The sequence below is a fragment of the Crocodylus porosus genome, unplaced genomic scaffold, assembly GCF_001723895.1.
Source record: "Crocodylus porosus isolate Cpor-Errol unplaced genomic scaffold, CroPor_comp1, whole genome shotgun sequence".
Classification (NCBI taxonomy): Eukaryota; Metazoa; Chordata; order Crocodylia; family Crocodylidae; genus Crocodylus; species Crocodylus porosus.
Genome location: NW_017728907.1, coordinates 52,697,178 through 52,719,840, shown reverse-complemented (window position 1 = coordinate 52,719,840; position 22,663 = coordinate 52,697,178). Strand labels below are relative to the sequence as shown.

The 22,663-nt window shown below is 45.3% G+C and overlaps 1 protein-coding gene across 3 annotated transcripts in view; it reads right to left on the bottom strand.

Annotated features, from left to right (window-relative positions):
• Positions 1–13,667, bottom strand: part of OSBPL9 (oxysterol binding protein like 9) — a 95,760-nt gene extending 82,093 nt beyond the window's left edge. For 2 of the 3 annotated variants that reach the window (XM_019531410.1, XM_019531411.1), the window contains exon 1: positions 13,482–13,667. In XM_019531410.1, coding sequence (XP_019386955.1) covers positions 13,482–13,592 — 111 coding nt within the window. In that variant the 5' untranslated portion in view covers positions 13,593–13,667. The remainder of the gene's footprint in view (positions 1–13,481) is intronic. The other variant, XM_019531412.1, reaches the window with a different exon arrangement.
• Positions 13,668–22,663: the final 8,996 nt, after the last annotated feature.

The following is a 22,663-nucleotide window of genomic DNA, read 5'->3' as shown; positions in this document are numbered from 1 at the left end:
GGACAAAGCTGTAAGCAGCTCATCCAGGGGGGCACTGAGAGGGAGGGGGGAGCTTCCAGGGGGGCACTGAGAGGGAGGGGGGAGCTCCTGCTGCTGCACGTACCCCTGGGGGGAGGCATAGGGGGTACGTGCCCCCTGGATCTGTGCATGGGACAAGGACAGGCTGCTGCTGCGGGTTGGGGTCAGGGACAGTGCTGGGCTCTTCCCAAGGGGGGGGAGGGGGTTGGCTAGGGCTGTGCTCAGGCCAGGCAGTCACCCTTCCCCAAGCACCATCACCACCCATCCTAAGTGCAGCAGCTCCCCCCCGCCCCGGAGAGCCCAGCGCCATCTCCCGGCCCCAGCCTGCAGCAGCAACCAGCCCTCGCCCCTCACAGATCCAGGGGGCACATGCCCCCCATACCACTCCCAGGGGTGTGTACAGAAGTGGGAACCGCCTCCCTGAATCACCCCGGACAAGCCACTCGCAGCTCCGTTCCATGTCCTGCCCTGGCTGTGCAGCACCTGCCCCTGCCCCAGCCCCACCCTCTCCCTCACTGCAGGGGCCTTAATCTGCCCCCTGTGCCTCTTCCCTTCCTGCCCCCCCCCCAACAGAGTAACTAGCCAGACACTGCTCTCCAAGCTGCTTGGCTGCATATCTGCAATCAGACTGGTATTGGCTGATATGGCTCATTAACAATCGAGCATCAACCCCAAAAAATCTTTATCAGTGCACCCTTACACAACCCTCAGCCTGCAGGCCGAATCTGGCCTGTGGCAGTGCGTCATCCAACCCATGGGTCCAGAATTTTGGCAGCAGAACAGCAGGGCCACTCCCCGGCTGCTAAGTTTCTAGACCCTTGCAGAGCCCCAAGCCCTGCGCCTTGGGTCAGCACCAGGCCCCAGACCCAGTCCCAGTGGGAAGGGGTAGGACCAGGCCCCATAGCCTGCCCCCTGTGCTCGGCACAGGGAGGGGGCAGTGTCAGCCCCAGGGCCCAATCCTGAAAGGCAGGGCTCAGTCCAGCCTGTGGACCAGGACTGCCCCACTCACCTGCCCCATGAAACCAAGAGGCTGAGCAGCACTGCTCTAACAGAAAAAAAAAGGCACACAGAAGATGACATAACAGAGGAAAATAACAATCAGTCGTTGAAGAAGCTACATTAGACGCTCTATTTTTAGCCTCCATGAGGCAGTACTTTCTCCAGAAGAAATTTATTTATACTTTACACATACAGTCACTGGTCAAGGTCACTTTACTGATACCAGGTGGACAACTGGTTCATAAGCCACAGGCCCAGAGACGGAAGAGCAATACAGAGGGCTGCAGCTCCCCCTGGTGGATTCAAGAGGCAGCAGCAGACAGCCAAATCCTCAGTCAGGCCTTATCAGGCAAAGTCAAAAAAAGAAGGGGGGCAGGAGGTACAGGTGTGGAAGGCATAAGAGGAACTTAAAGCTTCAGGCTGGGGAGGGGACAGCCCATGCCTTTAATGAAGGAATGGATCCAACAACTCGTACTAGCCCCAATCCTCCAGACACTTAACATGCATAACAGATGCAGGTCATACAGCTTTTTACGCTTGAGTAAGTCCATTCAGACAGCTGTGCTATTATAGCACCTCCTACTAGTGATATAACAAGACATGGGGGAAGCTATGACTGTTTTCCACTTCATTTACATTGACAGCAATGCCCCAAGTCCGCAAATTGCTTTGCTGCTAGTGTGAATCTGATGGATTTCACCAGAACTCAGCAACAGCAGTCCAACACATGCACTAGCTGAATAGGATCTAACCTAACATCTAATTAACCTGAAGCATCTAGAAGTCATTAATGACTTCAGTTGGGCAATCATACATGCCTTTTCAAGACTGAAGCCTTATACAGATTCTCCTATTTGTGTGGGTGTTTAACAACAGGTTGGGGTTTTTTGTATTTTTTTTTTTTTACGCAAGTGCAATTGGAAAACCATAACAAACAGCAGAAAGGCTTCCGACATTCATGTAGGAATCAAAGCTACTATTTTTTTTCCTCCCACCTTAGTATACCAGATTTTAAGCTGGTCATGTCCTTCTGAAATTAGTAAAGTTTTTATTATCCAATGGCAAGTCAAATTTAAACACAGAGTTAACACTGACCAGCATCTAGTCTTCCAGAACATCAAGTTTATCAGAACTTAAACCAAGGGTGTACTGTCATATCTTAATTCAAACCCCCACCCAAAACACACTGCTTATAGTAGCCATTGCAAATCATCAGTGCATGCCCTGGCTGCATTCACTATGCTACATGTAGATGTATTGAATGGTGGAGCAATTTGCTGGAGGAGCTTAGCTTTGTCAGAATCATGGCTCTGCCCTCTAGGAGGCTGCATTCCTGGGGTGATACAAGGAGTCTTTGAGTATGACCTAAAGAAGGCGTCTATTCTGATATCGAATATGCCTTATTTCAGCACCACATTGTACATGTTGCCAGCCGCAGGGACTTCCTACCAAGGAAGATGGGGTTTTTTGTTGTTTTTTTTAGGAGGTAGATGGGACAAGCAAGAGGTCTGTAGATTGAATGTTTAATGCAATACTTGCACTTTAATTAAAGATGGAATCGTGCATCTGCTGGTGAAGAGCTTGTCAAATTTAGCCAATATGGTGACCATTCTGTGGCGAAGGCTAGATGTCTGACCGTTAGACAAGTAAGATCTCCAAGTAGGTATCATGCAAAGAGTGCGTTACAGGAAGTCTGGGATATCACCCAAAAAGGTCAGTTACAAAGAAGAAGCTGGGTGGATCTACACACACCCTGGTCAGGATTCAGAGTGACCTTGAGAAACAATCTGAAATTAACTGAATAGAATTCCCCCTAGACCCTTTCTGAGTACCCCCGGTTGACAACCCCTGCTCTATATAGCCACCCTTCAGCTGTGAAGACTGTTCTATGTGGCCACGGGGGACAGAACAAGGAGTAAGGGTTTTAAGTTGCAGCAAGAAAAAAATTAGGCTGGATACTGGAAAGAACCATCTCACTATAAAGGCAGTTCAGCATAGGAACAAATGCCTGGAAACACTGTGGATCTCTATCCTTAGATTTTCTAAAAGCAGGTTAGACTAGCACCTTCCAAGGTAGACATTGTGGTTTTTTCAGCACTCCAGCCAAAAAAAATGTTGCCTATCCCGGACTATACTCTCACTACACATGAAAGCTGTAGCGTCATCAACAAACGTAACAGAACAATTGCTACCGCTATAGCTACAAGATGCAGAAGTTATGTTGTAAGCCCTGATTCTCAGATTCAGCTTCCCTGAACAACCATCCTTCAAGCTGAAGTTATCCAGGTTTTTGGCAAGACAAAGACAACTTTTTGGTGGAGGTCTACGGTGAAGGAGTTTAAGTAATTTTGGAATACACAAAAGCATATCCTGTGGAACAAGGGTGGTAGAAGTACCCGTCTACCTCACAGACATATCCTTGAAAGGATGAGCCCTACTGGATACAGACAGACAGGTTGGATCTAAGGGGGATGCAATGGTGAAAATGTACCCCTTTTGATTAATGGTCCACCAAAGGTGTAAAGCCAACTGCCTAGCAGTGACAGCAGCATTTCTATTTAGGCAGCACTGAGGAAAATTAACTAGCTTCATGACTCATTATAGCATACCTCATTCTTTCTAAGTTCTTCATTCCACCAGTGTTAACAACCCTCTCTTCTTTTTAATGTTCTTGAAGTTCAACTAACCACCTGTATTTCATCTGCAATTCTGCTGTCTGTTAGCGGTTTCCGATAAAGTAACTCTTATTTAGCTCTTATTAGACAGCCCTGCAGACTGTTTCTAACTCTAGCTAAAAACACTGATTCAGGTGAAGAAATGTTAACTCACATGTGGAAATAGTGCATTCAGTGCTTGACTGAAATTTAAAGAGATACCCAGGAAGACTAGATTTTCTTTTTTTCAGATTCATAAAACAGAGCCATCATAGAATTTTAGGAAGTTAGGGTCAGAAGGGATCCCAGGATGTCATCTAGTCAACCCCTTGTTCATAGCAGGACCAGCCCCAACTAGATCATCCCAGCCAAGGCTTTGTTGAGCCAGGTCTTAAAAACCGAGACTCCACCACCTCACTGGGTAACCTGTCCCAGTGTTTTACTACCCTCCATGTGAGAAATTTTTTTCCCCTAATATCTAACCCAGGAGTGGGCAAAATACAGCCTGTGGGCCAGTTCTGGCTTGTGAGGCCATTCTATCTGGCCCACAAGGCCCCTAAAAAAAAAAAGTAGAAAATTAATATTTTTCTGCCCTTGGTTCCTGTCAAAAATGACAGTAGGACCCAGGGGAAGCCCAGGAGGCTCCCACAACAGCAGGCCCACCTGGCCCCACCCCCCAGCTGGAAGCCCCAGCCATGGTTTCTGGGCTGGGACCATGTGGCTCCCCCAGTGCGGGAAGCTCCAGTAAGTGGGGGCAGGGAAACCCTGGGCAGGGAAGGAGTGGGGAGGGGAGCAGCCCCCCCACGCTGCAGCTGTGAGCACCTGCAGCATGGGGCACTGGGCATGGGAGGGGCCACTTCCCTCCCATGTTCAGCTTTTCCCTGGGCTCCTTCCCTGTATGGAGAAAAGCGGTCCCTCACCACCCCGTGGCTGGTGCCCAATGCTGCAGGCACTCACAGCCCATGTGGGGCTGTCCAGAGCAGGCACAGGCAGCTCCAGGTAGGCTGCAAGCTGCTGCAGCGTGGGGTGCGGGCATGGGGCAGGGAGGGGCTGCTTTCTCCTCCCCACACGCTCTCAGCACCACCTTGTAACCCGGCCCTACTGCCAGGCTGGCAGTGGAGTGGGTTACAAGCTGGTGCTGAGCACAGGGAAAAGTGGCCCCTCATCCGTCCCATGGCCAGCGCCCCACTCTGTAGCCACTTGCAGCCTGCCTGGGGCTGCCTGTGCCTGCTCCAGACAGTCCCGCATGGGCTGTGAGCACCTACAGCAAGGAGCGCCAGCCATCGGGCAGGTGAGGGGCCATTTTTCCCCACACTCAGCACCAGCTTCTTCCTTGCTGGCAAGCAGGGGGTTGGGGCTAAGCGCTGCCCCCCACCTCTCCACGGGGCTGGGGGGCACTGGATGTGAACGGGCAGGGAGCCACCGGGAACACAGGGCCTGCACTCGTATTCCGGGGCCAGCGCCAGCAGGGCCCAGAGCAGGGTGGCAGGAGCGCAGGGTCCCAGCTGGCAGGGGCTCTATGGAGCCGAGCCAGCTCCCCCCTCCCTGCTGGTGCTGCCCAGCCTGGCTCCACAGACCCCTGCTGGCCTGTGCCCCACCAGTGCTGGCCCTGGGACGCTGGTCCCAAGACACTGGGACGTTGGTCCCAAGATGGTGACCAAAGGGCGGGGCACCTGTCAAAGGGTGGGGCTACCCACATGGCCCTCGACAGCCTGCCAAAACTGGGTAAGCGGCCCTCCGCCCAAAATAATTACCCACCCCTGATCTAACCTAAACTTCCCTTGCCGCAACTCAAGTCCATTGCTCCTTGTTCTGTCATCACTCATCACTGAGAACAGTCCAGCTCCATCCTCTTTGCAACCCCCCTTCAGGTAGCTGAAGGCTGCTGTTAAATCCCCCCCTTAGTCTTCTCTTCTCCAAACCAAATAGCCCAGTTCCTTCAGCCTCTCCTCATAAGTCATGTGTGCCCAGCCCCCGGAACCGTTTTCATTGTTCTGCTGGACTCTCTCCAATTTGCCCACATCCTTTCTGTGGGGGGGGCCAAAAATTGGACACAGGACTCCAGATGTGGCCTCAGCAGTTCAGAATAGAGGAGAATAATCACTTTCCTCAATCTAACGGTAACACTCATACTAATGCAGCCCACTATGCCTTTAGCTTCTTTGCAACAAGGGAACTGTTGGCTCTTATTCAGCTTATTGTCCATTGTAGCCCCTGTCCATTTAATTCTAATGGGAGCAGGACTAACATATTTTGATTATTTTTGCCTAGTCTGTTGTGTTTTAATACATAAAATATACTCTAGTAAATTTAAGTGCATTGTAATAAATTTATAGTTGTTTTTGTTCCAAACCCTGGGCCCCTAGCTTATTAGTAAAACTCCTAGTTTCTTTTTAGTTGGCGACAAATGCATTGTTACATGTGATGGTGCACCATACCATCTGTACCTGCTTTTCATAATCCTTGCTTCACCCATACATACAGACAAGCAGCTTCAACTTGACAGCTTTCTTCTCGAACTGCACCTGGGGAAAAGATGGGCCACTGACTGAAAATATGCAGTATACTGCCTCTAAAAAGTATATGCACCCACACTTGGGGAGAGGGGGGGTAGAAGGAAGAAGAAAGCCTGCAAAATTTAAAATTGTCAATGTTGATTTTACAAACACAGTAGCAAGAAATATCAAGATCAGCAACAGATCAGAGGAGATTTTTGCAAATGTTGTTAAGTAATAATTTCTTGGGATTTTTTTCTTGGGACATTTAAATTATTATTGAGCTAAATTCTTCACCAATTTGTATTTGCATAGCTACTGAAAAAAAGCAATTATTCTAATGTTACTAAAAAATACATTTTGTCCTCATACACAGAAAGAACACAGGAAAAAACAAGCAACCACATTTGCTTTCAGGAAGCCAGAATTGCTCCATTATTTAGGTGAACACAGCTTCTCTGGAGGCAACTCCAATGCCAAGTCATTAGTGTTAAGCCATAGTTTAAAAATTAACCTGGAAACACTGTTTTATCACAACTTTAACATCATGAATTTTTCTGCAACTTAGGTCTCTGACAATTAACATACCTACTTAAAGTTTATAAGGTGTTTCCTTTCTGCAGCAGAACTCACTCAAAAAGCAAAACTACTCCACTTGGAAACATCAAAAGTCAAGTCAATATAATATAATCAAAAAAAAAAAAAGCATAAAGACATACAAATACTATCTGTGACTGAAATTTAAGACACTGCCTGGACTAGGATTTGAAGGGGAATTAGCTAATATACATTCTGAACAACTCTAGCATAAACTAAACCAACTTTAGCACATGTGAATTCTCAACACTAGAGCTACTGAGTGTTAGTTAACAAAGACCAATATCACAGCCCTGAAATCCTGATCACTGACACAGGGTGCATTCATATGGAAAGATGGAGATATAGGAATTAAATTTGTCTGCAACAATAGCTACCGTGGCAAGTAACAGGAAGTTACCTGTAAAAAAAACAAACAATTAAGAATTCTGCTCTGAGTTAGTCAGCACCTTAGCCAACATTCCCCAACTTCTTGCCAACAAGGCCTAAGAGCACTGAATGTACCACATGCTATTCCAGAATTTATTTCAAAATTGGAAATCTAGGAGTCCTCCCAGGAGTTCCAGAAGACACTACGCATCAGTGTTATCTTTAACAAAGCATACCACAAAAATGTATTAAAAAAAAAAAAAAAATCTCTCTTAAATGAAAAAAGAATATTGTATCACTGTTGAATACAGCAATAAAGGAGGAGATCTCAATCTTGAGTGCAGCAATCAAAGATGAATAAACATAGGCTGAAGGGGACCAGGAAAAAAAAAGATAATAAAATAAAATAATGAAAAGGGGATCTTCCCAAAATTAACAAAGGTACGTAAAAAACAAGAGTTACCAAATCTGCAGTGCACATACTGTAAGTGGCACAGGCAGCCTGTATGTATGGCATGCAGCAAATCAGGGAAGAGAAATAACACATTTTAGTTAACAAAATAAAGCAAAATTACCAAGAACATAGCTGTTCACTGTTTTGATTTAATTTTGCATTTGCATAAATTGGAACAGTATTTAAAAGTGTCTGCTTTCTGAATCTTGTATCTAGTCAGTCACTCAGGTTTTTAATCAGCTGTTATTCAATTCATCTTCTCGGAGTCGAGTTTTCTGTGCACAAACAGATTACTGACAGGAAAGGGAAGGTCTATTATGTCAGCTGAGATGGGTAGGTTGCGACTTCTTTGTTTGTTTTCCTGCTTTGTTAGGATTTTTGTAAGATGATTGAGAAACTGCATTTGAAGGGGCAGGAAACTGTATATGTGCCAACAATTCAATTCTCTCTCTCTCTTTCCAAGGAGATCTGAACAACGTCTCTGCTTTCAGAGTTCCCACTTGCAATAGCAATCTACCAGAAGTCTCATCTTCAGTCTCTCCCCAGTCAAGCTTGGCCACCTCCAAATGCATTTATTTCCCTCAGCAGAAGTGTTTTTTTCAAATAAAAATAATAGTATTAACTGGGGGCTAAAGCTTTATGCTCCTGGACACTTAATAGTGCATAAGATTTTGGCATTAAAATTATTTTTTTTGGTAAAAATGAGAGGGGAAAATAGAACATGGTTAGATTCCTGATGTGAAATACCCACTCCCATTACTTGACAAAAACTCTAGTAATCATTTTATAGTCACTGAATAAAATTGGTTCCCACTTCAAAATTTCTATACACCTCAACTGGATTCTTCAGCAGATTAGCAATGGTTAGAGTTTAAAGCAACAGAAAGATATTGAATTAAAGTTTCATATGTAAATGCAAAGTGAAATGCACATATAAACTATGCTGACACAATTGAGAACCAATTGCCAACATCCAGTTTGGCTCTCATTCACTCTGAAAGAGAACTGTTTGATTTGGCATCCTACAGTGGTGAAGGGTTTTAGTTCAGTATTGCTGACAAATGTTGTTGAAGGGGTCATGAAAGAAATATAGTGCATCGCATCTAAAATGCTCATGGTTCTATTTTGCTGAATGGAATTTGGGACCAAAGTTAACATGGTGTAAAACTCCTAGAATTCTTTCAAAAATTATATCCAGATTAAAGATCCATACATAAAAAATACTGAGTCATTTTACTACTTCACCTACTTATTCCACTTTTGTCAGGAAACCCATCCTAGTTGGCTCAAAAGTTTAACTGCTAATATTAGCATTCTATTTAACATGGAAGCACTGAAATCTAGGCTTTTTAATCCAGTGTTACATAAACTGATCAGAAAGTGGCATGAGATAATTTAAACGCATTCTAATTTAAATTACAAAGCTGATTTTAAGACGACATGAAACTAAACTGCTATACATTTTAGGAAATGCAACTGAAACAACATAAATTAATAACTGGACTTTAGGGAACAGAGAATTAAATCTAATTTTTCACACGCATTACCAAGGAAAAAAAATAATAAAACATATTAAAAGACAATGTCAATGGAATTTGGCACAGAGTAAACCAATGACCTTCACTGCCATTAACCTACATTTATAGAGAGGAGGGAAAGAGGGAAAAAGTGAAGGAGAAAGGAAACCTGATAATCTGTGATTGTAGTTATGTGTAGATTTATATATAGCAGTTTCAAAACATGATTTTCTTCCAAAGTACTGTTGTATGAACATAAAATAGGCATTGAGAAGGGGAGGAGGAAGAAAGGCAAAAGAAAGCAGTTCTGGTTTCCCTCAAAAAGAGTGGGAGGAACATGCTGTCAGTAGTGTCTGAAAAAAAAGAAAGAAAGAAGAAAAAAGAAAGATAAAACATCTCTGAACTGAGAACAGGTCACTATTCATCTCACAAAGAGCTCACTCCCCCTTTTCAAAGTGTCTTCTAATTAAAAATCCTAGCCTGAAAATTTACTCAAAGCTGACTACAAAATTAACCATCACCAATACTCTTCAGTAAAGAAGTCAGCATCACACAGGACTCTCCCATTAGATATGTTGCCAAAACACAATAAAAATTATGTTCCTACTGCATTAAGGTAACAACGTTTAATAGGTTCCAAGCAAGAGCACCATGGGAGATTTGTATGCCTGTGTATTAATTTGCCCCAAAAATGTTAAGGTTAAATTTCAATTTTAATAATCTAAAAAGTGTTTTCATTCCCATAACTGGATACAACCAGGCAAAGCAATGCTACTCAAACTCTCATAAAAACAATACATTTCACTTGCAAGCAGAGAATGAGAGACATTTCACTCCAAAAGATAAGTATTTGGACAACATGTGCATGTGAAAAATAAGCATAAGGGAAAAGAAATATTTTGCAGTCATACTTCCAGGAGGCAGTGCTAATGTTTGCTGGTACATAGCACATTAGAGAGGAGGGGTGGATTACTGCACGTAAGTGGAGTTAGATTATAGTTCCATGTCTGCCACTCCCATTTTGAGAACTTCTCTCTGATCACTGCTTGAGTTGGTAAAATAAGGAACGGACCAAGTAGTGCCATTTGACTTGATCCATCCGCTTCTTGTAAATATTCAGGATTAACATGTATTCAGTTCAACAACAAGCTATACCGGTCCTAGGGCATGTTTATACAGTGCACTATGGCTAGGGACCGACCTAAACTGGGTTTTTGTGGATTTCATAGAAACAGCAGAAAACGGCATTGGCCGCTATTTCCCACTAGATCAACCACAAACAGCAGTAGTGACACAGACGGAGCAAAGGCTCCCTCTGCCAATCAGTAGCGAGGGGCATGGCTGCTGCAAAATGCCTGCAGAATTGGCTCCATGTGCCACAAGCAGGCCATTAAAAAAATCCTTCATCTCACCACAACTTAGGGAGGTCCCTAAATAACAGCTATTCCGAAAGAATCCCAGTGCAGATACTTATTCTGCTGCAAGAGATCATTTTTGCAGTATATCTTAATCCACTTCAGAAGTGGGCTAGACAGAGTGGAAATAGATATTGCCTTTCATCACCTTTGTGCCACTATAAACACTTTTATGGCGGCACAAAGGCCAGGCAAACAGACATCCATGCTCTTTGTTGCACTACAAATGCCCAAAGTTACTGGCTGCAACAAAGGCAGTATTCAATTTGTGCCACTGTTTAGCAACAGATATCTATTTGCTTTGTGGCAAGAGAGCCCAGGCAGTCCAGAGCTAACCACACTCTCCAGCCACCCTGCACAAGTGCTGTAGGGGCTTGAGGGGCCTGATCCTGCACAGAATTTCCTGCGGTCAACCCTGCAAAAGTGCAACTCTGCACATAGGAAACCACTTACAGAGAGACTACAAGATTCTCTGGGGCCCCTCTCTCTAACAGGGTAAAGCCAGGTAGACGCTCCCAGGACCTGATCCTCTCCGGGAACTCCTAGGGCATGTGGGACCAGGACCTTCCAGGCCCTGGAAAAATGCCACATGCTGTCCTGCAGCATCAAGAGACACTGCACATTGCAACCAATGAAGCAGGTCAGCTGTGACAGGACACATCATGGCACAGCTAATACACGTCATTTGGTGAAATATATTTCTAGCCCGAAACAAAACAACCTTCTTAGGGCAGGATACAAGTGTCAACAAAGAGCTATCCAAAGCATTTCCTGTGTAGACAAGCCCTTAATCCTGTTAAACACTCTAGAGTAGTGATGCCCAACCTTTTTCTCCCATAGAGGCGGGGAGTGCCTAGTCCATCCGCAACTGGATCTGGCAGATGATCCCATACCAGCTCCCAGAGGGGGGCAGGGGGCATCCTGGCCCTGATCCAGACACATGGGGAAAAGGGGGCAAGGCCCAATGCCAACACAGTCCTGGAGGGGGAAGAAAGAAGAGGGGGCAGTGGCCCAGCCCAAACAGGAAGGGCAGGGCGGGGAGCTCCAAAGTGGCTACAACAGGGGGCTAGAAAATTTAGCAACAGGGAAGGGTGGCAGTACTGCCACTGTTTCCCAACCACCACATTTCCCAAACCATGGAGAGTCCTGTGGGCCAGATGCCAAGTCTCTGCAGGTCTCACATGGCCCAAGGGCTGAAGGTTTATCACCCCTGCTCTAAAGCCAAACTACAAGAATGAGCAGGATTCAAGTTTCTAGGTATTCTATTGTATTAAACTGGAGAACTTCATGACTGGTGCAAGTGGTCAGAAAGGACTGTTTGACTTCCTAATGCTAGGCTGACTTTGTAGGGCTGGAGGTTAGAAGAGTCATCCTTTTACTTGTCAACCAAGCAGATTTGATGCATTACTAAGAAACACTGTACTCCACAATGACTTTGAAGAATAACTTGTCAAAGCATAATCAGGGATAATTAGTCATTCCTACCTAATAAAGTGTCACAAAGCTTAAGAATTAGATATTTATGAAGAAGCTAGAGACCCATAAATGAAATGCACTACAGAAGGCCAAACTATGCATTTCTACATGCACACACACACATCCTAATAAAATGAACCATGAATACAGCCAGAGGTTGCTGGTTAGGGGGTCTTGCCCCTCCACTCAGGATCACACCGGTCACCATATTTGGCATCAGGAAAGAATTTTATCCCATGGTCATATTGGTACAGACTGTGGGGGTTTTGCCTTTCTCTAGCAGGGGACATGGGCTTCTACCCTGGATCTCTTAAACACACTTTTATGGCGGCACAAAGGCCACAACACTTCATGGAAGCAGAACAATGGCTCCCACAGTTCCCCTGCTTTACTCATGGCAGGTTAGGGTGTAATGTCTTCACTGTGTCAAGGCTGATTGTAGCCTTAAGATTACAATTTGTATGGGACAGTAAGGATAGGGATGATGCTGCCTCAGGAAGGGGCATGGACTAGATCAGAGGTTCCCAACCCCCAGGCTGCAGCCTGGTACGGGTTGGCTGCCAGACTGGAAGTCCAGAAGTGACCGGTATATTGCGGACTGGCAGCCAACCCTTTTTTATACCGAGTATAGAAAAGGGTCAGCTGCCGGTCCACGGTACACTGGTCGCTTCCAATCTGCAGCACGCTAAAAAGGTTGGGAACTACTGGACTAGATAACTTCTGGAGGTCCTTTCCAACCCCACTTCTCTATAATTTTATCATTATCCCCCTTATTTCTGCAACCGTGCCGAAAACGATTTCAGAGTGTTGGATCTCTCGGATAGAAACAGGCCGGTGAGCTGAGTCCAAGCCAACTGCCCACTTGATGAACAACTGTTTCAGAAAAAAGCCACAAAAGCATCCTCCCTTCCTCATGGAGGCAGCGAGTTTGATTGGCATGGGGATGCACCTCCCGGTTTGGCTGGGACAGTCCTGGATTTCCCCCATGCAAATTAAAACAAGAGCCCTGGGATTGCAGAGGCATAGTCGGGCAGGTCAGGCACCACTGCTATGGTATCCTGATGTCCCCATCCCCCTATACACAGGGGTCTCAAACCCGTACCTCCAAGATGCCATTATTAGGGTCACCTAGAGATGGGGCAGTGGCTCACCCACCCCCCTCAGGCCTCCAGCCCAGCTTTGACCTATAGCAGGGAGAACAGGACGCACAAGGGGGAGCGAGAGGCCCCTTTGAGGGGGGGAATGGCGCTGCCCAATGGTGGCATCCGGCCGCGCCCCCCACCCCCCGGGACCCGCGCATTCACCCCCTTGAAGTCTCTCACACGAGTGACTACCCCCACTGTCTCCCCTCTTCCCATTGGCTTCCTCCCCTGTCTCCCCGCTCCCCATTGGCTGCCCCCACCGCTCCTCCCTCCTCATTGGCCGTGCGGCGTTTAGGCAGCCGCTGCCGCCGCCGCCGCCCCCCCAACGGGCTCCCGGCCCCTCACCGTGTAGTAGGAGAGCAGTCCCGCGTTGTAGTCCAGCACGAACCAACGGTACTGCCAACCCTTCATCACGTTGGTCCACTTACTCAGCGGCCCCTCCATGATGGACGCCATCTTGGAACCGACCCGGCACCGAACCAGCCGCTCGGGAAGGGGAAGGGGGGAAAAGACCACGGCGGGGGGCGGGGCCCGGTGTGGGAGGCAGCCACCGGCGGGCGGGGCCTGCGCGCGCAGCAGGGGGCGGAGCCACGCCAATAGGGGGCGGGGGGACCACGGGCACGTGGGATAGTAGAAGGGAGGAGGGGCTTGGGCGATACCAAGCTGCTCACGCCAACGGGGGGGATGGGGTTCGCCAAGCCAAGGGCGGGAAAGGGTTCCATTGGGTTCGAACGGACACCCCCCCTCCTCTGCCGCCTTGAGATCGCCCCGGGCTCCTCCCCCGAGTGACCTCGGGGGCAGGGCCTTCTGTTCAGTTGACTCCGGGCGGGGAACTGGAAGGAGCTTGTGTCTTGCGTACTCCGGCTCGGGGCTCCCGGCCCCTCAAACGTTGCCCGCATGTGGCTCATGGCCCGGTTGTTGCCGGATGCAGCTCCCAGGGGAGGATGCTGTCGTATTCCCAGCAGTCGCCTCAGGGTGCTACCACATGTGGCCTCCCAAGCTGTTAACTGGTGGGCAGGCAGGCAGGCGTGGCCGGAGAGCTGTGCAGCGCTTCTGAGAGAAGTCCTTGTGCACCACGTGCATCCGCTGTACACACTGTCCACCCCACTCGTCCGCTGTATGTGCTGTCCACCACACGCATTGTCCACCGTCCACATCCATCCTACTTGTTCACTGTATGCGTCCACCCTACACCTCGTCCCCTGTACACGTCTACCGTACACATCTACCCTACATGCCCCCTGTACACATCTCCAGCGGTCTGCTTCCTTAGATCTGGCCGCAGCCTGTACCTGCACCCACGCAGTGAATAATGTGATGTGCTAGTTTTAACCTGTAAAGCTTTGACGGGGCTGGACTAGTTCATCTCTGGTTCCTTCTCTCACTGCATTGTGCCGCCAGAGTTGAGACGGGCCACAGGCGCTGTGTGAACCTGGGTTAATTGAGGGATGGTTGCAGGCAGGACTGTTGCAGTGAGGGGTTCTCAACTGTGGGATTTACTAATCACTTTAGCACCACAGGATTGTAGGAAAAGTTGGCTCTGCTTGCCTGAGGGAAAGGGTAAAAGATTTTGCTAAGGGTAATGCAGACAGTATGCAGGTCTTTGCAGCCTGTGGCTGAGTCCAGATGAGTGTGGCTGTGTGGTATCTGGTGCCGCAGACCCATCAAAATCCACCCCCAAGATCCTGGGATCAAAAAAACCCACTTGGAAAAAAGTAAGGTAGTGCACATGGCAGCAGCACACACTGCCCAAAACCAGTCAGAACCAAGCTCCAGCTGCTAGCCGGGTTCCCAGCTGCAGGAGTGCTGTGGCTGCAGTGCCTGCAGGACCCTAGGTAAGGCCCCAGCCTCCTCTACCCCACCTGGGGTAACCTGCTGCATGGCCAGAGCATGCATGGCACAGGTTTTCCCTGGGGGCAAGCAATGGTACACACAAGGTGTGCCACTGCTTCTTGTCCCCAGGGAACCAAATGTCCACACTCATCTGGATGTGGCCTTTGAGGCTTCTTTTCTTTCACCCAGTGGCAACGCATAGGGGTGCATGTGCATCCTCTGAGTCAGCCAATGCACCCCCTGACTGACCGCACTCGCCACTTAGGTGATGGGTGGCGGGGCAGGCAGGAGCGCCGGTGCCCTCCTGCAAGTGCAAGCAGATCACTGCAGCCACTCTCCAGAAGCAGCTGCAGACACTCCTAGAAGCGGCTGCAGCTATTGGCTGCAAGGGAACTCCTCCTGGGCAGCAAGATCTGCCATGGGAGTCTGGTTACAGGTGGGGCATGTGCCCCTCCACAACTAAGGTGGCACCAGTTGTCCATGCTTTCACTTGTCATGCTGTTAAAATAGTATCAAGAGTACTGTGAGTTTGAAAAATAGTTTGCAAGCCCAATTTTCCATTTTGACCTTTTTTGATCATTGTGGAAGTAGAAAAGAGTTGAAAAGCTGCTACTTGGTCAGCTGAAAATTCTCTCTAGAAGGAGAATTCCAAGGTTGTGAAGAGCAAAGATGGTTCTTCCCCTTGCCCTGAATGTGCTGTGGCATCTCTGTGCTCTACCTGTTAGCGAGTTCTTGAAACCACGGACATCCAGTGCAAGTCAGAGAAGTGTCTTTGAATTTCTGATTTTTTTTTCTGCAGATCTTTGTGTTTTCATCCTTGATTATAAGAACTAAATTATCATTTAACAATTATAAACACTCAAAGTCTGTGTCTCAAGTTCTTTTCGGTGAGCAGTGTCAGGTGTTAATCTTCAGCATATAACCAGTGCTTCCATACCTTTCAGACCATCTTTCCAAGCTGTATAATTTTCTGTCCCTTGCTTACATGCTTCCTATTGTCTAGAAATCATTCATATCCGTTTATAATGGGTACCAGCACAGTGCCTGGATTCTGAGAAGGATGCTGGCTCAGTTGTTATGACAGGAAGCTACTTTGCTTTAAGCTTTCATTTCAATTAAAATTGGTCCAGTTCAGTAGAACCACAGCAATAAAGCTTTTTCCTGACACAGAGGCAGTTGGGAGCATTGTTGGCAGCAGCAAAAGAAGCCTATGGTGTGGGAATTTTCAAGGAGCAGTTTGAATATGGAGATGAGTGATATTTTGGTTAATTTCTCTAACTTCTTATGGATATGCTGGTTGTTTAGTGTTCTCTTCTTTAACAATCACGTCTCTGCGAAATAATGATAGTATAAAGAAGTAAATAATTAAAACTGAGTATTTTTAGCCTGCCAGTGGATGGTATTTTCCCCAATAAATTGGTAACAAACAATCTGTCTTATTTTTTGCAGGGATATAATCACACCCCCCCATCCCACCCCACCCCATCCCTTTACCCCACCTTCCTCCTGTATTTTTTTGAAGATTAAACAAATAAATTACCCAGTAGGTCAGTACTGATGACATCTATACCTTCCAAATAAACATTTTTGAGAAGAAAAAGAAGAAAGAAATCAAGCAGTTTATTTCACTAGATGACACATATAATAACAAAGGAAACCCTCTGATTTATTGTACTGGAGCTATTTAAATATATATCCAGGGTGGAAGGCAGACAGTAGTGAGGTCTGGTGTGTCTGTCTGAATATAAAAAATAACTTTTAGAGCTTCCTCTGCAGTGTTTATTACTAGATGTCCTAAATAAATAAAAGATATCAGCAATACATTTCCCCAGGCTCATGCGTTTCCCCTGGCAAGCTTCCCCCTCCATTTCCTTTATCCACTTTCCTAATGAACTGTGGTTAGTTCTTCTATGCTGAGTGCTTACTATTGCATTTGGACTAGGTTAATTTGGAGATTGGGGGGGGGGCAGTTGCTTTCAGAAGAGAGCGTTATATAGATTTAAATTTTCCATCCATTTTGCCACAGCTCTGGATTTTCTTTTGTGGAAAGTTTTCAGGTGTATGGAAAACCATTGGAGCTGCTTCCCTAAGGGGGTTTGCTTCTAGACCAGGAGTTTATTCTGGTAGGCTGCACTCTTCTTATGAAAAAATCAAAGTACCTTTCTTGTGTATTGATTAGAAACCTGACTGAGATGATTTTCCATGACTACTTTGGGAGTTGATGGAGTCATTCCATTGCTTAATCTCTTTTGACAGTGTTAATAAAATGCCTGCAGGATTAATAGAGAAAAAAAGCAAGCGAAATCATGGAACACGAAACAACATGTTTAGGGAATAGGGAAGAAATTGCCTGATGTTGTGGTCTGAGTTAAATTCAGGTTGTAAAGTTATTCAGTTAAGTATTCATGGGTGATTTTCTTTACCAAATCTTAATATAGGTCTATAAGAAAACATTTTAAGGACACCATTAAGTAGGTTAGCTTTATCATGTTTGCATAACTTTGACAATTTTTCTTTCATGGACTCATGAATGGAAGAATGCAGGTGGCTTAAGCTTGCAGGTGTGTCTGACATAACTGCATGTTAGGCCAGTGGCTGAAACACATAAACACAGACATCTTATGAAATCAGTATTATTCTTAAAGATATGCATTTCTCCAGTTGCTACAGGCCTCTGTCATTCAGAAATGGACATCTTTTGTAGGATTTTTGCATGAAATAGGACAGAAGTTCTTTTCCTTCCTTTTTGTGTCCTTGTGACAAGGTATCTGGCAGAATTTGCAGGCAGAGGTACATCTATACTTGACTCAACACCTTTGAGATCTGACCCTGTTGGGCCTGTCTGGGTAGCGCTGTAAGTCAAAAGAAGTTTTGTACATAGTTTTCAGGATAAGGCTACTGGGCATTTCCACAGGCAAATTTTGTTCCCATGAATGAGTGCTTAGATCTTGTTGCAAATCTTTAAAAAATTACAAGTATTTAAAAACCCACCCCGCCCTGCGCTGATCAAGGGGAACATGCCTCCCCATGCCCTCCTGGATGAGCGGTGTGCAGTGGCCATCCCCCCCACCCCATTTCCCCCAAATGGGCTGCAGTTCCATCCTGCGCCCACCCCAGCTGGGCAGTGCTTGCCCCAGCCCCTGCCCTAGCCCCACTCCTCCCTCACCATGGGGGCCTTGATCTGCCCCACCATGCCCCTTCCCTCCCCTCCCCTCTCCTCTCCTCTTGCACCACACCAGACTTACCAGCTGCATGCAGCTCTTCAAGCTGCTGGGCTGGCAGGAGAACTAGAATCAGTATTGGCCAATATGCCTCCTTAGAAATCGGCTATCGGTATCAGCCCCAAAAATCTCTATCGGTGCACCCCTAACAGCTGTGTAATAACGAGCAAATATAACTTTTTTGCATTACAAAAAATCAGTTAGTGACATCCCCTATCATGATCCCACAAGATTTTCCCTATATATGATTTACTGATACACTATATTAGTGGTATAAAATACAGTGCTAATACTTTAGTCAAATTAGTAACATCTTTTTACTTTGTTCTAAATATTTTCTCTATCTCTGGGTGGTTCATTTAAAAATTAACTCAGACATGTTCTTTGTCCTCTTACCTACAAATATGTGTTTTATTTATACACTGGTACCTATAAAGATCTTTAGAAGAGAAAAAGAAATGTTGCTCAACTGGAATGTTTGCTTCCCTGCAGCCTTGCTGTGTTGCCTACTATTACAACGGAGCAAATGTACATCATTTCTCTCCCCTAGCCTCTTCCACCATCAGCCCTTCTTTTGTGTTTGGCATTTTCTAACATCTGGGTTGTGTTAGGTACATGGAACATCATGCAACAGATAGACGTTTTGAAAAAGGTAAACATGCATAATTGCCTGCCCATAATACTTTTATTGTTTAAAAAGGTCTTTGGTGCGTAGTAACTGAGCTGACACTTATTCTGCTCTTTAAAAAGAATATTGTCACTAATGACAATGACAATGTCATGTGCTATATTTTTTATATGGGGTGATTTTTTAATTTTTGATTTTTGATTTTTAATACTGTTTAATCTTTTTGCTTAACTGATTTTGCAGTAACTTATGAAATGAAAAGTTGATCCATATTTCAGATATTTAAAAAAGTGCATATTATTAGCTTTATATTAACAGCATACCTTGTACGTAGTGCTGTTTTTGCTTATTAACATTTGGAGAAACCAAAAATAATTGTTTTATTATTTGCTTTTTTCCAGATAGGTGTCAGAGCAAAGGTTTACGTCTAAGTATAAATACAGCCACAGTAAATTTTTAACTGACAACGTAGAGATTCTTTGGAGATTTAAAAAAGTTAAAGATAAATACAGCCAGGCAAGGTTCTTTGAGTAGATGTGATATCTTTTATTAGACCAACTGAGTAGTTGGAAGAAATTTTTTGGCAAGCTTTCAGACGCAGTCACCCTTCTTCATGCATGGAGCAGCAGAGACTCCCCATGCCTGAAGAAGGGTGACAGCACCCAAAAGCTTGCCAATTTTTTTTCCCCAACTACTCAGTTGGTCTAATAAAAGATATCACATCTACTCAAAGAACCTTCCCTGCCTATGTCCTTAGACCCACACGGCTACAACCAAAAAACCCAGATAAATGCAGTGGCATTTATGATTTTTATAGCCTATAAAAACACATTTCAACAGAATGATCCGTATCCGCTGACTGCATATTTCTTTCATTTTTTTTCCATGGTTCACAGCAACTGAGATATACCTGTTAAAAATAAATGTCATTAGTGTCAGTTAAAAAATTGGCTTCTGCCCCCTTTAGTGTTTTCTTTGTAGTGTTAAAGGCCAAATCCTAGCATTTTTAGCAAAGACCAGATTCTTATCCCTGCAATCCATATGTGGGAGGGGTCCTATCTTCACACGATTCAACCCCTCCTTGTGTAGGGTGACCATATGTCCCAGATTAGCTAGGACAGGCCCAGATTCTGGGGGCTGTCTCAGCACCCCGGCTGTTGGAGAAAATTGAAGCAAAAGTCCCGGATTGGTACAAGCCCGTTCACATGCACCCGGCTTCTTACTGAGGAGCTGGGCACATCGCTGGACTGTGAGTGGAGTCGCTTGCATGGTATAGTCAGGGTGCAGGGAGGGGTGCGTGTGGGTAGCTCTGGGATCGTGTGTGTGTGCACGCATGCACCCAGTTCTGGAAGCCGCAGGGGTGGAAGGGCACCCCCCCCCATCCTGGATTACCCCCAAAGTATTATGGTCACTTTATCCTTGTGGTACACAAGATATAACAGAGGTCTCCATGAAGATTGAAATAGTGAAGAGAACCTAGTTCAGAAGTGGAAAACCTTTGCTTTCTGATCTGTTAATGAAAGGGACTGTTGTTTTGTTTTTCTGCCTGATTAAAGAGTTTATTTCCTCCTCCTCCTGCTGAGAAGAAAGGCCTACAGACCGTGTTTATTTTCCTCCTTTTTGAAGGTTTTACCCTTGCTCTGTTCCAGGGAACAGGAAGAGAGAAGCAGAGACTGTTTTATTTAGGGAGGAGGAAGCAGTCTTGAGAAAGCAGGAGAGTTTGCAGAATTAGCCCTGATAGATATCTCAAACTAACATATCTGATTGCAACTCCAGTGTTTGGGGCAGATTGGAGTTCACTTCCCACACAGCACTGGGGCCTCGCAGAAAAGTACTATACTTATTTGTGACTGAATTAATCACCTGCTTCCAGCATTACTTCTAGGGTGGTAGTTATAGGAATCTCCAGGCCAATTTCTAGGGAATTCCCTCTTTCACAAAGAAGAAAAAAGCTATGTGACCATGTAAAGCTTCTGTAAGGCTTGGTTTGTATTTCATTTTTCTGCAAGTGTTTACATTTTAATAGCAGTAGGACATGTTGTTTTGAGTTTGCAATGCTTGCAACTCAGTGACAGCCACTAAAACGAGGGGTGCTTAGCACTTCTGAAAATTGGGCCAGATATAACTATAACAAAGAGGATCTTAATTTAGCTTTTGGACAAGGGTACACGACTGTTGGCAGCTCAAAAAAAATGCCAGGTTCACTGCTTTTGCTTGCAAGTTTAAAAAGTTCAGCACACCTTTGATAAAAAAAACCACATTTTCTTTGCAGACTAACAATAAAGTAATTTTGAAGCAGCATCGGAGTCAAATTAAAATGATCGTTAAACAGTAAATATTACCATGGTCAACTACATTTTCTGGCTCTTTGTTAGAATATGTAGCGATCCACCACTCAAACCAGAGATTGCAAACTGTAGTAAGATATAGATCACGAGAGAAAATCCATGTACCACCTCTTTGCCTGAAAAAGTGACCAATTTCCTAATAGTTTTGGCAGATACCCTTGTGAGGAATACTAACATACGTGGACAGCTGTACCTACAGTTTTCAACATGTAGACAGTTCTCAATTTCCTTTCAACTAATACACCTCATAGTGTCTTGTAGTTTTGTATATAACTGAGTTTGATATATAGTTGAAAGTTTGTTTTAATTAACTGATCAGGTTTGCAAGATGGTGTCTTTGAACTGTCTAAGCCTGGGCAACAGCTTTGATTGAGATGCAAATTAAGTGATGTAACAGAAGTGGCTTAGACAAAATAAGTGAAATTTCTGCAGTTGTTTATATCTGCACAGTCCTATTTACATCAGTGTGGTTGCATGCATATGAGCAAGAGCAAAAATGTATCCCATTGACTTGAGCTCAAGCATTTAAATAACCCAAACTAGGCTCTGATGTACACATTCTTCCAAGTGGAAGATCTGACTCTTGCATTGCTTTTATGCTGAGTTTTGCTGAGCACAGCAAAACTGACAGCAGCCAAATTGGTATCTTTTTCCTTCTTGCAGATTTTTTGTTTGTCCGTAGTCACTTTAGTTTAAACTTGAAGCAGGAGAAAACCGTTATGCAGAGTTGGCATACTTACAAAGTTAAATTATATCTGTTTCTTTAATACTTTATTTGACTTCACACTTTTCAGTCTGTTTCATTGCTTAGGGATTTATCAGGACTCCGAATGGCTTGTTAAGCTTCAGGAAGGTATCCCACAGATGTAATTGCTGTAATCTCTATTGTTTCTCAATCTTCCAAGTATATTTTGTTTTATAATTGATTGTCTTTGTTCTCTTACAGAGCCCACCATACTTGAAAAACATGCAAACACCTACTTAAGCGGTGGTATATTGGGCACCTATACACGAGCAGCAAGACTGCTCCTATGCACTGTAATTACAGCACGTCAGAGCAGACTTGATTAGTCGAGTGTTCTGGAGCATGGTAATTACTGTGCTCCCGCAGAATCCAGCATCTTGTGTATCAGTGTCCCCATGCTGATAAATGACAGTGGGGGCACTATAACTAAAGCTCATTTGACGAGCTTTAGGTAAATCACCCCTGCTGACATTTTTCAGTACAGGGACGCTGATGCATGAGATGCTCCAGGCTTTTTAATTAGAGCGGTGCTCAGACCCGCTCTTATTAAAGCAACCCTCCCTGCCGAACAAATATAAACTCCCTTTAATTCTGCAGTAACTTAGGCCACAGCCAGGCATTCATTATTACCTTTAAAACTTTACCTGAAATTCTTACTCGTAGAAAAACAGCCTAAGAGCTGGAGCATACATTCCAGCTCACGGGTTAGCTCTCCAGGCATGGGTCACTAGAGAGCTGCTCCCTGGGCTACC